Source organism: Podarcis raffonei, chromosome 15 (genome assembly GCF_027172205.1).
Source record: "Podarcis raffonei isolate rPodRaf1 chromosome 15, rPodRaf1.pri, whole genome shotgun sequence".
NCBI lineage: Eukaryota > Metazoa > Chordata > Lepidosauria > Squamata > Lacertidae > Podarcis > Podarcis raffonei.
Window position 1 is genome coordinate 5,724,926 of NC_070616.1, and position 13,464 is coordinate 5,738,389.

The following is a 13,464-nucleotide window of genomic DNA, read 5'->3' on the forward strand; positions in this document are numbered from 1 at the left end:
ACGTCTGAAAGCAAATGGAACCTGTGGTTTCAGCCGGCTGTTGCTTAATGTTTTAACTGGGTGGGTTCCAGTGCCCCTGCCGAGACAACACACACTCACACACACATTCAGTTTCCCTATAGGTCCCAACAGAGTGCTTAATTTTGGGGGAAAGCGAGCAAGTTTTAATTTAAACCTATTTTTAGGCATCATAACAGAAGTCGTGGGGGAAAGAATGATGAAAGTTCTTGAGATGGAGGAGAACTGCACACCAGTTCACAAGAAAAGTTCTGCAAACGTTTCACCAGACCTATTGGAGAGAGAGGTTTTGGGGAGCAGGGAACTGGGCGACTGTTTGTTTTTGAAGCAATTTCTCACAATTTTCTGGGATATTGCAACAGAACAGAGATGGTTGACAGGCAGCCTATTTGGGGAACCCAGACCTGAAAGATTGGGGGTTTTTTCACAGACGCACACAAATTTATGACAACATTTTGAATTGATGTAGGTGAAGTGTTTGTCCACAATGTTGCTACCATTTCCAGCTCCCTTTGCAGATTTTGCACATGCAATTTTTAACTGGCTAAGCATTTTGGTGGTGGTGCCACTGGGGGGTGCCTTGGGGGGGGTTACATTCCCATTTCACGTCAGGTGGTGAAATGGGGAGGGCTGCCCCTGCTTCACAGACTGCAATTTGCAGCACCCTTCTCAAACAACAGTTCCCAGGATTCTGGGGCAGGGGAGATGTGCTTTAAATGCATGTTGTGTATGCACCCAAAGCAAAAGGAATAGGGATCTTATTTTGGGAGGGGGCTAGCGGGCAACCAGAAGATGCTTTCTGGGCTGGATGTAGCCTGAGGGTTCCCTGCCCGTGAACTAAGATACACGTATTTGTAAGAAGTGCACAAATCTCATTTTATTTTAAGGAAGTGAACTTTGCTGCAAGTCCTGGGACTTCGCTGGAGCTAAAATCTTGTTTCAACCAGCATCTGGCCCTGCCTGCCTCATGGGCTTGCAAAGAGGATAAAATAAGCAAAGACCTACATACGCTCCCCCTGAGCTTCTTTGAGGAAGGATGAAATCCAAATGCAACAAGGCAGGATGCCAACCACCCTTTCTAGGTGCCTTGACTGCAAAGCTGGAGTGCTCCCTCCTCAGATTCAAACTTCGAAACCAGCCTCCGATTTCACTGGGTAACTGTTTGGCACCGAGAGGAGCCTTTACACAGACATTCCAGTTTTTAAATTACGGGGCAGTGGCAGAGTTACTCAGATCCGACACTGGAGAACTGTGAACAAAAAGCTTATTCATCGTGGTTAATTCCCTTCTCCTGGGTGATCCACCCAAAGTGGGGTGGGGAAGAACAGCCCCCTCCCCCCCCCCCAATTTGCCACTTCCAAGGCATTTCACAACTAGACACTTCTTTAAAAACATTATGAACCACAGATCCTTCATGGCTGAACACTGGAGTCTCCCATCAAGAACTACCACAGATGGATGGCTTGTAACGCAATGGCAGTGGGTTTCTATTAATTACACACACATGATTAAAGGTAGTAATAAAGTTCAGCTTTAAACACCAGGGTGTGTTTTTTTAATAAAAAAAATATTTGCCTGTTGAAATGGCTTCTTTGCCAAACATTAGCACGTCCATAAATGTCCTGCAGTTGAAACAGGCTGTTAATGTTAACAGCTTCCAAGGTACTTTATTAATAAACTGACTCCGGAAAATATTCCAAGTGCGATTTTCACAAAAGCTCACTTCAAACAAAAAATTAAACCTCCATATGTTTAACTGAAGTTGCATTATCTTCTTTCCAGGCTCCTTGGATGGGGACCCTGTGGCCCTCCAGAGGTTGTACTGCAATTCCCATAATCTGCAATCTGCTGGCCATACTAGATGCTGGGAACTGTAGCTCATTAGCATCTGTGCGGGTTAGCAGCATGTATTCCCCATCTCTGCTGTACATGTTGGAACACACGAAACTGCCCTACACTCAGTCAGGTCATTGGTCCATTTAGTACACCCTGTTCTTTTGCTGCAAGTGTGTATGTGAGTGTGCATAAGATCAGTGTGTAAGAAAAGCTCAAATGAAGACAGGCGTTGTTTTAGGGAGGTGGAGGCAAAATGTACCCATTTTTTATGAGTTCTGTGGCATACATTATTTTGATATAGTTCAATTACTTTTTAACTATTTTCTGTTATGTGTTTTTAGTTTTTTTGTATTTTATCTGCCTTGTTTTAATTTGTTAAAGCTGCCTTTAGTCTGCATAAAGGTGGGATATAAATACAGGTGATGGTGGGGGTGGTGATACCAGTGTAAGACAAGGGGCAGTGGTTTTAATGGGTTATGTTGTTGTTGTTGAAATTTAAATCCTGCCTTCCTCTCAAAGGTGTCTAGGGCAGGCGTATGCAAACTCGGCCCTCCAGATGTTTTGGGACTACAACTCCCATCCTCCCTAGCTAACAGGACCAGTGGTCAGGGATGGTGGGAATTGTAGTCCCAAAACATCTGGAGGGCCGAGGTTGCCTATGCCTAGTCTAGGGTAACAAGCACACCAAACAACCGTAAAACAATGAAAACAGCTAAAGACAATTATATCCAATGTTAGTCATACTCAGAGAAGATCCATTGAAATTAATGGACTTGACTAATTTAGGCCCATCCATTTCAATAGGCCTACTCTGAGTAGAACATCAATGGATAGATCCCTCGCCTTTTATCTCTCTTGTCCAAATTAAGGTTTTTCCAGACTCATCATGCAGTAAGAGAGCTGCAATGAACAGCCTGTAGGCGCCTCTTCTCTCTCAAGTCTGTTATGCCACAGCAATGTTCCCATCAAGCCCAATTCCAGCTTAAATGCTCTCTAGAGAGCCTCCTTCTATGCCCATGACCCTGACAGGCTTATCTGATAGTGGTGACAGCTGAATGGGCTGGGTGCAGGCAGGTGATGTTTCAAATTTCCCAGAATGCCCTTGAATAAAATGGCAGCTCCCAGACTCAGTTTCCCGGTGCTGATTGGACAGTTAAAAAGGATAAGGTTCCAGGGGCAGGCTTCATGGCTAGGCCTCTCCAAGGTGCTGGAACCCCAACAGTTTCAAAAGGTGATGTCTGCTGACGCCAGGGCCTAGAAATAATTATGGGTATAATCCAACTAAATGTAGACCCATTGAAATTACTGGGCCTGTGTTAGTCACAGGCATTCCCTTCTGAGAATGACTAATGTTTGCTACAACACCATAGTTTTAGAAGCCTAAATAAAAATACCTCTTAACTGAAACAGTGTGGATGACATATTATTCAGGCCCGTAGAGGCCTTGCTGAGGATTATCAGGGATTCCCAGTATTAACATTTCTTTCACAGCAAGATTCCAAAATGTATCCCTATGCAGACAAGCAAACACCACCAAGAGGAAGGCTCAGCTAGTTTTCCTGCTCCTTAAACATCCCAATTGCTACTGCACATAACATCACTAAATACTTCCTGAATTTCTGAGAAAGCAATTAGTTTCAGGGTCTTTTGCGGGGGGCACGTTTCAAATAACTCAAGTTTGATTCCATGTATTTTTAATCTCTTATATTCCCCTGCTCAACATATTTTCAAGCTGTTCAACGAGTTTTCTTCATGATCTGCCCCCCACCCCAACTTGCCTCCTCTTCTCGATGCTGCTTCTCCAAGCTTGTGCTAAAAAGCAGAGTTTCTGCAGATGTTCCTTCATTTAGGGTTGGGGTTGAGGGGGGAAAAAGGGTTTTCCTTCAATTTGCAAATCTTGTAATCTAAGGCCCCAAAGTTAGCTGAAGCAGCAATGAATCCAGCATCACAAAGTCTGCCAGGAGACACAATCTGTTTTCCATTTGTGCATCAAGGCTGCATCCTTTTCAGTGGTTGGAATAGGAGGGGGCAATGCCAGCAGGAGCACATGATGCAGGGGAACCGAGCAGGCTCCATTAGACCCTTTTCAGAGGTTGGGGGGGTCTGTGTGGAAAAAATGTCAAGGCAAGGATCAAGCCGGAGTGTGATGTGGAGCGCTTTTATGACTCCATGGAGTACTGGAACTGGCCCCTGAGCCTACTGGAGGGGGTAGGCAGTAGGAACCTTTGCAATCTCTGAAAAGGGGGTGCCAACAAGCACCCTGGGAACATGCAATATCCTTGACAGGGGTGGGGAAATTTCTTCAGCCCAAGGGACAGATTCCTTCCTAGGAAACCTTCCAGGGGCCACATGCGGGGCCAGAGGCAAAAGAAGACATAGTAACAAATGCAAATTTCACCTTTCTGCACATGGGCTAGTTTCCACACATTCATGCATCTTTCTGTTCTCCATCCAGGAAAGCAAGAAGCATTATCAGAGTTCAAGGACACACTCAAGCCAGGCAAAAACACTCAAGGAGGGTTCAAAGCAGGGCTGGCAAGGGGTGTGGCCTGAGGAGAGTCCCAAGGTCCTGACAGAGATGCCTGGAGAGCCACACTGGGCCCAAGGAACTGAGGTGTCCCATCCCTGTCCTAGGTTGAACTCCAGCCACATAGGGGTGGAGAACACATACTAAACATGTCATATATAAAGCAAAAAAAAAAAAAGTAGCTGCATTGACCCATAAGAAAAAAACCTAACACCTAAATGAAGGCAATGCCTTGATTAGGCTGGCCTTGTTACACAGGGGACAAGCTGCTGAAAGCTAGGAACTGGGGAGAAATATGATTCAGTGTGCAGAAAATGCACTTTACAAAACAATATGAGAATTGAAACGCAAACATCCTTTGAAGTAAGCACTTTTCTGAATTTTGCAATGTGATCCTCCAGCCAAGTAATATGCGGAAAAATGTGTATAAAAACGTCCATACAAATGCATATGTTAGTTAAATTAACACAAAATTGCATTAATTTAGGATGGGGCTGCTTTGCAAAAATGTGTATACACATACAAATGAGTTAATATTAGAAAGAAAATTGCATTAAAATGCTGGTGGATTTTCACGAGCAGAAATGGGGAGAAGGGCTGTTGTGCAGAGATCCTGCATGCATGCTGTCCATAGGCATCAGGTTGGCTACTGTGAGAAGAGGATGCTGGACTTGATGTTCTTTGGTATATGAGCAATGCCATTGTAATCTATGGTAACAAAGCTCTGCCTGTTCTCTTTCACCACTGGCTCTTGCCACCATTGGCGTGCGGCCCCCGGAAGGTGGCTCCTGGGGGAATGCGGCCCCCGTGCCTCGCATAGGCCCTTTACTAGGTGCCCAATCATCCTTAAGAGGAGCTCACCCTTCTCAAGAGTCCCACCAAAAGGCAAGTGATGGAACAGAAAGCAGCTGTTCCAGGAACTGTGAGAGACAGTTAAACAGTATATTAACATGTTTGTAAATAAGCCCTTCTCGTGCAGTAGATTGGAATGTGTGCAGAATTCTCATCGTTTAAACCAGAAACTCTTACCCCCCTCCAATCGAGAGGCGCCTGCCACAGTCGCATGTCTCACAGTATATGCCGCTTCCGCCCCCGTAAATGTAGCACACACACGAAAAAGACAACCATGTATAGGCCTGAGAGTTGACTATGAGTCACCTTTAATACAGCCTGGCTCCTTGCCTTACGCCCACGCAACTCACAGCTTGGAGCCTGGATTTACAAGGACAAAAAGGAAGGGAACTCCATTAAAAAAATATGCCATGAAATGCTGGCTGAGGCACTTACTAATACCCAAGGATCAATGTTGCTACTTACTATTTTAATTTGTTTGGTGCTAAAAAAATGGAAGTGGGCTCTGATCCACAAAAAGCTTATGCCATACTAAATTTGCCCTTATTCCACATGCAAAAGTCAACCCAACTGGTGGCACATGAACCTTACTTCAGTCCTGGTGATGGAATATGGCCCAGCATCACAGTTAAGAGCAGCACTCTAGCAAGGCAGATTGTGCAGCCCACGCAGCCCTGTTCACTCCTGACCCCTCAGGACCTGCTGCCTGAAGCAGTTGTCTTACTCACTGCATAACGCTAGGGCCGGCTCGAAAAGGAATAACAATACCTCTTTTTCCACATGCAAGGGCTTCTTTGGATTGAGAGAGAACGGTAATTTAATATTGGGGGTGGGCAGAAAAGAGAACACGCAGCATATAAATTGCAAGGACACAACAGCTCACTTGGAACGCGTACAAAATGGCAAGGAACACTTAATCTGCAGGTTACCAAATGGGGTCTCATGCAACAGCTCTGTGTGAAGGCATTTTACGAGGAACAGAAGAGACTGGAGGACCTTTGTTTGTTTTCTTGCTTGAGAAATGTAGCACATGTACTGACTCAGTAATCTCAGGTCAGCACAAAACTAACCACTGCTGGTGCAAGGGCAGGAAGTGAAGCCCCATTTGCAATCCTCCTCTCACGCAACTGGGTTACACTAGGTCAGTTCTGCAGGCTGAAGCAGAGGCCCTTGAGCAAAAGGTGGAAGAAATGTTGTATGCTGCCCTCTTTTGCTTTCCTCCCTCCAAATTGGTGGAGCTTTCAGATCTCTGACCTTCAAAACATTAGCTGGGGCAGCTCAATGAGATGATCAGCGAGATTTCCTGAGAGACAGCTTGACAGACACCAACAGCAACTACTCTTCACCTGCAGCAGGGATGGGGAACCTGCGACCTTCCAGAAGTTGCCAGACTACAACTCCCATTGTCCTGAGCATTGCCATGCAGGCTGGTGCTGATGGGAGTGAGAATCCAACAATGTCCAGAGAGCCTGGAGCATACAACCACAGGGTTCAACTCCATGCAGATAATGGCCAACAAACCTAGCCAGAGCACCATGCCAACCCCAGATCCTGAGTTTCGACAGCAGATGTTGCTTAGCTGTTCAGCTGACAGGAAAAGAATGTTAAGAAGAGCCTTCTGGATCACACCAATGTCCTATTAAGTCCAGCATTCTGTTCTCACAGTGGTCAACTAGATTCTCCCAATGGGAAGCCTGCAAGCAGGAACCGAGTGCATCAGTGCTCTTCCCACTTGTGACTCCCAGCAACTAGTATTCAGAGCTATGCTGCCTCCAACAGTGGAGGCGCAACACAGCCAGCATGGCTAGAAGCCAGGGATAACCTTATGCTCCATTAATATTCCTCCTTTTTAGGCCTTCCAAGTTGGGGGCCACCATTACCTCTTGTGGGAGCAAATTCCACAGTATAACTACGTGGTGTGTGAAAAAAGCCTTTCCTTTTATCTGTTCTGAATTTTCCAACATCCAACTTCATTTTATGTCCCCCCCCCAAGTTCTAGCAATATATGAGCGGGAGAAAAATGTCTCCCTGTCCATTTTCTCCATGCCATGAATACTTCTACACACGTCTGTCATGCCCCATCTTAACTCTCCTATTCTCTAAGCAGAAAAGGGCAACCAAATGTTCAATGGGTTGGAGCACCTCCCCCATGAGAAAAGGTTGCAATAAGGCCCCCAAAACCCAGCCGATGGGCTAGAATTTCAGCATTCTCTCAACTTTTTTTCTTTAAACCCACATTTCTAGTCCTCATGATGTGGCTCCCAGAAGGGCATGAAAGGATGTGGGCAATACATAATTATGCAATGCCTACCAAAGCTAGAGGAGGCTGTAAAGAGGACTTTATGGTCGGATGCAACCTAGCTCCTTGCTCTAACCCATTGCAGAAGAAGAAGAAACCAAATAATAAAGGCGGAGCACATAATTAGGAATGACTGCAGCTCAACTACCCTTGACGCATAATCTTCCCCTGCCTTGCCCCCACTAAGCACAAAATATGCAGGCTCAACTATGGTCTTGACATCCCCATTTGCCCCTGGGCTGACTTCCAAACGCTTCTTGGGTTACCTTGGAGGATGGGACTGGATGTAAGTTATGGAGAGAAGTCCCTGCAGACAACCGCAAAGCGGCATTTGTGGCCCCCTAAGTACGTGCAGACCTTTTGACCAAAAAGGCTGCTGGTGGGATTATAAACATCCTGACAAGCGTATAATCTCCAGTGTAAACAGCGTTGGGAGTTGTAAACATATCCTAAAGGACGATCAGTTAACAGCCTCTCTCCCCCCAACCCAAAGCAGCTAAAACACAATAGGCGCCATCCACCAGGCACATCTTAAGAGCAAGCCTGGTGGGAGTGGAATGAGAGATTTGGAAGATGTGCAACTCCGTGTCTCATTGGTTAAGCTGTGTGCAGGCTGCAATTCCACAGAATACAGTGGTACCTCGGGTTACAGACACTTCAGGTTACAGACTCCGCTAACCCAGAAATAGTAACTTTGCTTCAGGATGGGAATAGAAATTGTGCGGCGGTGGCAGTGGGAGGCCTCATTAGCTAAAGTGGTACCTCAGGTTAAGAACAGTTTCAGGTTAAGAACAGACCTCCAGAATGAATTAAGTTCTTAACCCGAGGTACCACTGCAGTAGGAAAAGTGCAGAATGTGGTACTGGGCACAGAATACAGCTTTTTCTTTCCTTTTTTGTTTGTTAAAAGGAAGGAGGGGGAAAATCCACCCATTGCTACAATTGGCTATTAAACTGTTCTTTGTTTTATAGTCTTAGAAACAACATAGCAAGGATTTGCTATACACTTTGGATTCGATCCAGATAAATTAGTCATGACTTAAAGCCACTGATTTCAGTGGGAACAAGTTCAACTACAGACTCGCTAACACTTCTGCTTGTCCTAAGCTTGAAAGCCAAGTCCAAGAGGCTTTCTGCTTGACCCACACTTTCAAGGTCCCCTTGCCCCGCTCCTTTCCCAGGGGAAACCTGCTCTTTAGCTCAAAACACACAGCAATCCACAGAAAACTCAATTGCTGTTTGTGCCAATTGAGCACTAAAGAGCAGTTTCCCCTGGGGGAAAGCAGCAGGGACAAGATGAAGCATGAATAAACCCCAAATTAGTCTAGACTGAAGCCATTAAATACAAATATACTGGCCTCTCAGATAAACTTTGGTCCATTAATTTCAATGGGTCTAATTCTGAGTACAACATAGTTGGTCAGATGCAACCTGCTGTGTCTGAAAGCTGAGGGAGCAAGGAGTATTTGGGGGCAGGGGGGAAGACACCTGCTATCCTTTGGAGATGTTACTATTGATGAATCATAGAGAAAATTAATATCCAAGAATCAACTAAGAAATTAACAGAAGATGGAGGAAGAAGCAGGCTCTGAATTGGGTCTTTAAAGTGTCACATAGCTCTGTTCTGTTTTGTTGCAACCAGCGCTAACACAGCTACCCATCTGGAACCAGTCAACTTACCCAGAAGATCCAATGCTTTTACACACAGCAAGGAGAGGCCTCTTCTCAGCAAAGTTATCACTCTTCTGAGGACCTGAATAGAGTAAAACAAAAACAAAACAAAAATCCAAAATGACTTCTTCATTCGAATAATATTTTGGTTTTTTTTTTTTTTTTTTTGCCAGTGCTTGAAATAGAGGCCTGTCCTCTGCAAATTATGGCTTCACCAGTCACAATACCTGCATACACAACAGTAGGTACCTCCAGATGGTCACTTTTGTTGTGGGAGAGATTCAAGGGCGTACCGAAATTTTATGTCTGCACAGTTAAAGTGGATTAAATGGTTCTTGTCACCCAAATCAAAACATTTTTTTGTGGTTTGGAAAGCGACGAGCAAATGGTTCAAAAAGTGTGGAATGAACAAATGGTTAGCGGGAAGACGTGTAAAACACCCCATAAGCAAATCAGGACAGATGCAGGCTGAATGCTCGGTTTCATATTTTCTAAACAAATCTGAACTAATGTTCAAGGAAGGGCCCTCCAGGAGCCCTCTTCATTGTGCATTCCTGACGATTTGTGCTCCTGATAGCTTCAGGGCAGTTATATACGATCCTGCTTTCAATACAATTTGCAGATGCAAAAGTTTCAGGATGGACATACTGCTTCCATTCCAATGAGTGCATGTCCTGTAGCTTCCTGCTGAAAACCTGTAACTTTTCATAGCACAAATGTCCCGGGCAATGGTGCTATCTGTTCCTCTTTTTGTTACACTTTAGCACAATAATACCTCTCCAGAAACCAATAATACAGTAACACTGAGGAAGTGTAACAGAACAACTAATAAAGCCAAATTACGTGGGGATGGCCCAGTATAGAGCCACCATTAATGCACTATTATTGTGCCAATGATGTGCTGCAGAACACACCAACCCCAAAAAACCAGTCTGGAAAGGTTCATAGTCTAACCATCCTGTAAACAAATCAGGATAAATGCCGTATAAACCAGTTGCCTGAAATAACTCAATGTCCATCACTATGCAAGATCAACGTGACTATGAAGCAGGGAGGAAGGCACCGGCAAAGATAGTTTGCAATATTTGCGAAGATTCAACAATGGGCCACTTAAAGAAACTCAATTGACTATAGTGCAGAATGTTCTGTTCCCTATTCAGAAATTAAATAACCGAGGAACAACAAAATGAACAACCCTGTTCTAAAAAGTGAACTGCGGGGCCTTTAACAGTTGGTTTTGCCTCTCATTAGAATCCAGGTTATTTGATCAACAGAAAGTATTGTTGAAAAGCCATTCCATCAAAGCTTAATTCACAGTTTAACTGTGTACTTCTAAATGCATTAATCTGAAATAATCTGAAAGAGAAAAACCATTAACACAGGCAAACAGATTTTTCACTCAACAGTCCTCAAGAAGATTAAAGAGAATGGGTACAAATTTAAGTGCATAAAAGGTTTACCAATCATCTATGGAACTTCCCCTTCCTAATTATGTCTTGGTTTATTCTGCGTTTAATGACTCACAGACAGTTTTACCATCAACAGAGCCTTCTGCAAGTCACATTTGCATTATTTCAACCAACCTGTTGATAAACATTTAAAGCTCTTTTTAAAAATAAGATAAAAAACAGCCACTTGCAACAGACCAGTTGCTTCAAATATTCTGTATACCAGAAAGAATCACCTTACAGAACAGAATATGGAAGAAATGTTAACATGGGCTACAACAGGTTTCTAATTAGACCTCTTCTAATACCAAGCTCAACAGTAAGATTTCAGGGCCTCTGAAACCAGCATGCTTGGGTGTCTGGGACTGGCAGAGCTCTGTAGAGCATAAGACAGAAGCAAGGGGGGCGGAGGCGGACCCAGGAGCAGGAGCCAGATATTTATGGGGTTCTGTGACACCCACAAGGCAGGAGCCAGGGCTGGAGGAAGGGGAAGAGTCTGAGCAGTCAGTGGCAGAGGAGGGGGAACAGGACATGTCAGAAGTGGAATGAGAGGCTGTTCAGGCGAAGGGCGGGCAAGCCGAAACCCCGACCTCCCATGCCCCACTGTCTCCTAGAACTAAAAGGGGCTTGAAGAGGCAAGCACAGTGGCAATTTCCATATAGGAGAAGTCTCAGGTTGTGTAAGCACACTCCATCTAACGAGGGTACATAAGCCCAGGATGTGTGTGGCCCCACTGTTGCTTCAACTGCTCTCCCAGGCACCAACCTGGAAAAGTTAATGCCAGCAACACAGTCGCAAGAAGTAAGTGTGTGTGTGTGTGTGTGTGTGTGTGCGCGCGCGCGCATATTCTGTGCACCTTAGCAGCTGCTGTAAATGCATGCTTTTGTCAATAAAGAATTTAACTGCTGACCGTTGTCCTCGACTGAGTGGGCGCAGGACATCAGGCAAACCCCAAGATTTGCAAAGGAACAACCCAAGAATTGAGCATGCTCCGTGGACACCAGGAGCCACATAAGGTTGACTCCAAGTTGCAGGTGGGGAATAAAACCAAAGAGGGGAAGAGGGAATCAAGACCTTCTGAAAACATTTCTAATTCACCAAGTGTCTTTAGAAAATTAATCTGATTCAGTATTGGTCATTTGTTCTGCATATTATTAGTTCATACATTTATGATGTTTTAACTATTTTCTTGTTCACCATCTTGATTACATGATATGTGTGTGTGTGTGTGTGTGTGTGTGTGGTTTATAAATACTCTCATAAATAAATATAACCGAATCATGGAGCATAAATGTTTGAATTTTGAGGAATGAAAAGGCACCAGCAACCAAATGCTAAATCCATTTTAAAACAGACCCCCCCCCAAAAAAAAATGTTTTAGGTGGCATGTGAGACTGAACTCTCACATTTTAGAGACAGTAAAATTCAACAAAAACCACATATTCAGCTTCAGCAATAGATTTCAACAAATGTAGGTTTGTATTACTACAGGCGTCCCGCCACTTATGCGGGGGTTACAGAACCTACTTAATTAAGCCACAGCAAACAGAAAGGTGAATAATGTAGTTCTGGGCAGAATACGAACTGTGGCAGAAATGAAACAGTGCTGCATGAGAAAATGAAGGGCAAAATGAAAATGATGCCTTCTTACATTCCGCAGTGGGAGGTGGGTAGGATTAAATTCTTCTCAGTTATGGGTGGATTACATGGTTTGTTTGCTTGCTTTTGTGTGTGTGTGTTTGCTTCATATGTGCAACTTGCCACGCTACACCTGCCCTGTGCAACATGTTTAACAAAATGGCAAAAGACAATATGGGGGAGGGGTCCTCTCTCTCTCTCTCTTAAGCCCACAGCTCGGCAAATCCATCAAATCAAAAACTACCGAAATCCCGCTGCAAAGGCCTCTCTCTTAAACTCCTTTATTTCAAATCCTTTTAATTCTGTCATAACACTGTTGCATTTGATAGAATTTAACCCTCAACCCCCCGCCCCACACCCCCACACAAAAAAAGCAAAAGCAAAAGCTGAAGATCCCGATAAACCACACAATTAAAGTAATGAAATCTGTCTCCCCTGCCAATGAGGCGCCATCTCCTCCGCAATCCTGTTTAGAGGAATTTCGGGTTTTTTATATAAAAAGAAAGAAAATGGGGAGGGGGGGGGAGTCTGTCATCATCCAGCCTAACTGAAACAAAGAAAAAACATAATGAAAGTTTCCATTAAGCAGAGGGAATTTCACAAGCTGTGTCAGACTGAGCCATTGTCAATTAAAAAAGAAAAAGGCATGCATACAAAAGACAACCCAACGCTCAAAGCCTTGCCAAGAGAGTGAAAAGGCATTTTCACACAGTTGGTTTGGCTTGGTACTTGCCTGGTCTACACATACAGTAACATGGAGGTGGGAACTGAGTGAACAGGGGACTTTGCCAATTTGAATCACTGGTGCAAGATAATATACAACCTGGCATCCTCCAGCTATTTTGGACTACAACGCCAATTGTGCTGGCTGGGGGTTGATGGGTGTTGTAGTCCAAAACAGCCGGACGGCACCAGGTCAGCAAAGGCTGCTATACCACTTTTCTCCCAGGTAGGGATGTAAGAGGGCATCATTTTCCTTTCTGCTCTGGATTTGTTGCATGCAGTGCTGTTTCCATTCCACTGCTATTTGTCTTCCACCAAAAATGGCATTATTTGTCTCACTGTCCACAGTCACAAAATTACAAAACTTAGAAAATTGATTACATAAATGATGCAAGTTACGTGGTCCTTACATTATTTCACCCCATTCATTTCATTGCAAAAGAATCTCAATGT

General features: G+C 44.3%; 1 protein-coding gene across 5 annotated transcripts in view; it reads right to left on the reverse strand.

Moving 5' to 3' along the window:
* The window catches only part of BCAS3 (BCAS3 microtubule associated cell migration factor), a 459,527-nt gene that overhangs the window by 421,544 nt on the left and 24,519 nt on the right, over window positions 1-13,464 (reverse strand). For all 5 annotated transcript variants that reach the window (XM_053366622.1, XM_053366620.1, XM_053366618.1 and 2 more), the window contains exon 7: window positions 9,212-9,284. In XM_053366622.1, coding sequence (XP_053222597.1) covers window positions 9,212-9,284 — 73 coding nt within the window. The remainder of the gene's footprint in view (window positions 1-9,211; window positions 9,285-13,464) is intronic.